The sequence below is a fragment of the Pundamilia nyererei genome, unplaced genomic scaffold, assembly GCF_000239375.1.
Source record: "Pundamilia nyererei isolate P.nyererei 1_Seehausen unplaced genomic scaffold, PunNye1.0 scaffold00238, whole genome shotgun sequence".
Classification (NCBI taxonomy): Eukaryota; Metazoa; Chordata; class Actinopteri; order Cichliformes; family Cichlidae; genus Pundamilia; species Pundamilia nyererei.
In genome coordinates this window covers 839909-841320 of record NW_005187639.1, presented here as the reverse complement: position 1 = coordinate 841320, position 1412 = coordinate 839909, and the positions used below count along the sequence as shown (strand labels likewise).

Here is a 1412-nt window from a genome sequence, read left to right as displayed (position 1 = left end):
GTTTATTTTGTGACCCAGAAAGATTGATAAGAGTAACATTAAAACTTAGTAGCGGCCGCCATTGTTGGAAACTGGAGTTTGGCTGGCTATGAATTCATCCTCAGACTCAGACTAAGCAGGAAGTGGTCAGGGTCACATGATGAGCGAGCGAGTTTACAGGGAGAGTTTATCTTCAGTCCTGCAGCGGTGACTCACCTGCACACCTCTACTGTTAGACGGGGGCGGGGCCAGGGCTGGGGACGAGCTGTAACTGACATCTTTTTATGATTCTTTATAATATTCTCATGTTTATCCAGTCAGAGGTCAGAGGTCAGGCATCGGGGTTTCAGAAGAAAAACATCGGATCCTCCTCTCTCCCTTCTCTCCTCCTTCAGGTTCATCCTCTGCTCCTCACAGAGAGGGCGGAGACTTGCACTGTGTGGTTGCTTAGATACACGCTCCATGTGACCTCGGCACCTTCTCGCCCCGCCCACAAAGGTAAGGAAGATGAGACGGGTTCAAGCAGCTGCAGAAGACGGAGACAGACGAACAGACAGACAGGAGCATTGAGACACAGACAGACAGGTGGACCGACAGGTGGACAGATGATGGACGCAGACTTTGACTCTTGCGGTGGTAAGAAAAGAAAAAGAAGCGGCGGCGAGTGCTTGTGTGTTTTTCGTGTGAGCGCAGCCGGATTAGAGCGTCTGCTTCATCACATCATGTCACATTATTAATCTCATAATCTGTGTTACCATGGCAACATGGCAGACGACTCCTTAGGTCACCAGGAGCTCAGAGGGTGGAGAGACTGTAGGTGGATATTACTGTCCAGAGGTCAAAGGTCACAGAGACAGGTGAAAGTATGATCCATGTCAGGTCACTGAGACGCGTCAGGTTAAATAAAGTTTATCAGCGCGGTCATAGATGATGTCACAGATTAATATTAACCTCCTAAGACCTGAACTCTTCCACGGCAGCATTTTTAATTTCTCTTTGATATTTGGGCTGATTTGGACCCGATCAATGTAAAAACAAAGAAACACCAGATTTATTTTTTTACCCGATTTTTGTTCCTATGAAAAATGAGAGCCACGTATGAGGACATTCGTTTTAAACTTTGATGGAACAGTGGTAGTATAATGTCCTCGTAAGTGGATATCAGGCCCTTGTAGAGCAAAAATTTGTATTTTGGTCTAGACAACCCAAAATGTGATGCCCACATATGTGGACACCAGGTCCTAGGAGGTTAAAGTACAAATCATTTTAAATGTGTTGTATCGGATACTAAAGTGCTTCATTATGTGGTCATGTATTGTGTAATAGGAAGAAATTATATATTTATACAGTGGGGCAAAAAAGTATTTAGTCAGCCACCGATTGTGCAAGTTCCCCCACTTAAAATGATGACAGAGGTCAGTAATTTGCACCAG

The 1412-nt window shown here is 45.0% G+C and overlaps 1 protein-coding gene across 1 annotated transcript in view; it reads left to right on the top strand.

The window, feature by feature from the left end:
• The window catches only part of LOC102193617 (disabled homolog 2-interacting protein-like), a 53183-nt gene that overhangs the window by 11273 nt on the left and 40498 nt on the right, over window positions 1-1412 (top strand). Inside the window, exon 4 of the mRNA XM_013914937.1 lies at window positions 375-615. Within this exon, the coding sequence (XP_013770391.1) occupies window positions 375-615 (241 nt within the window). The remainder of the gene's footprint in view (window positions 1-374; window positions 616-1412) is intronic.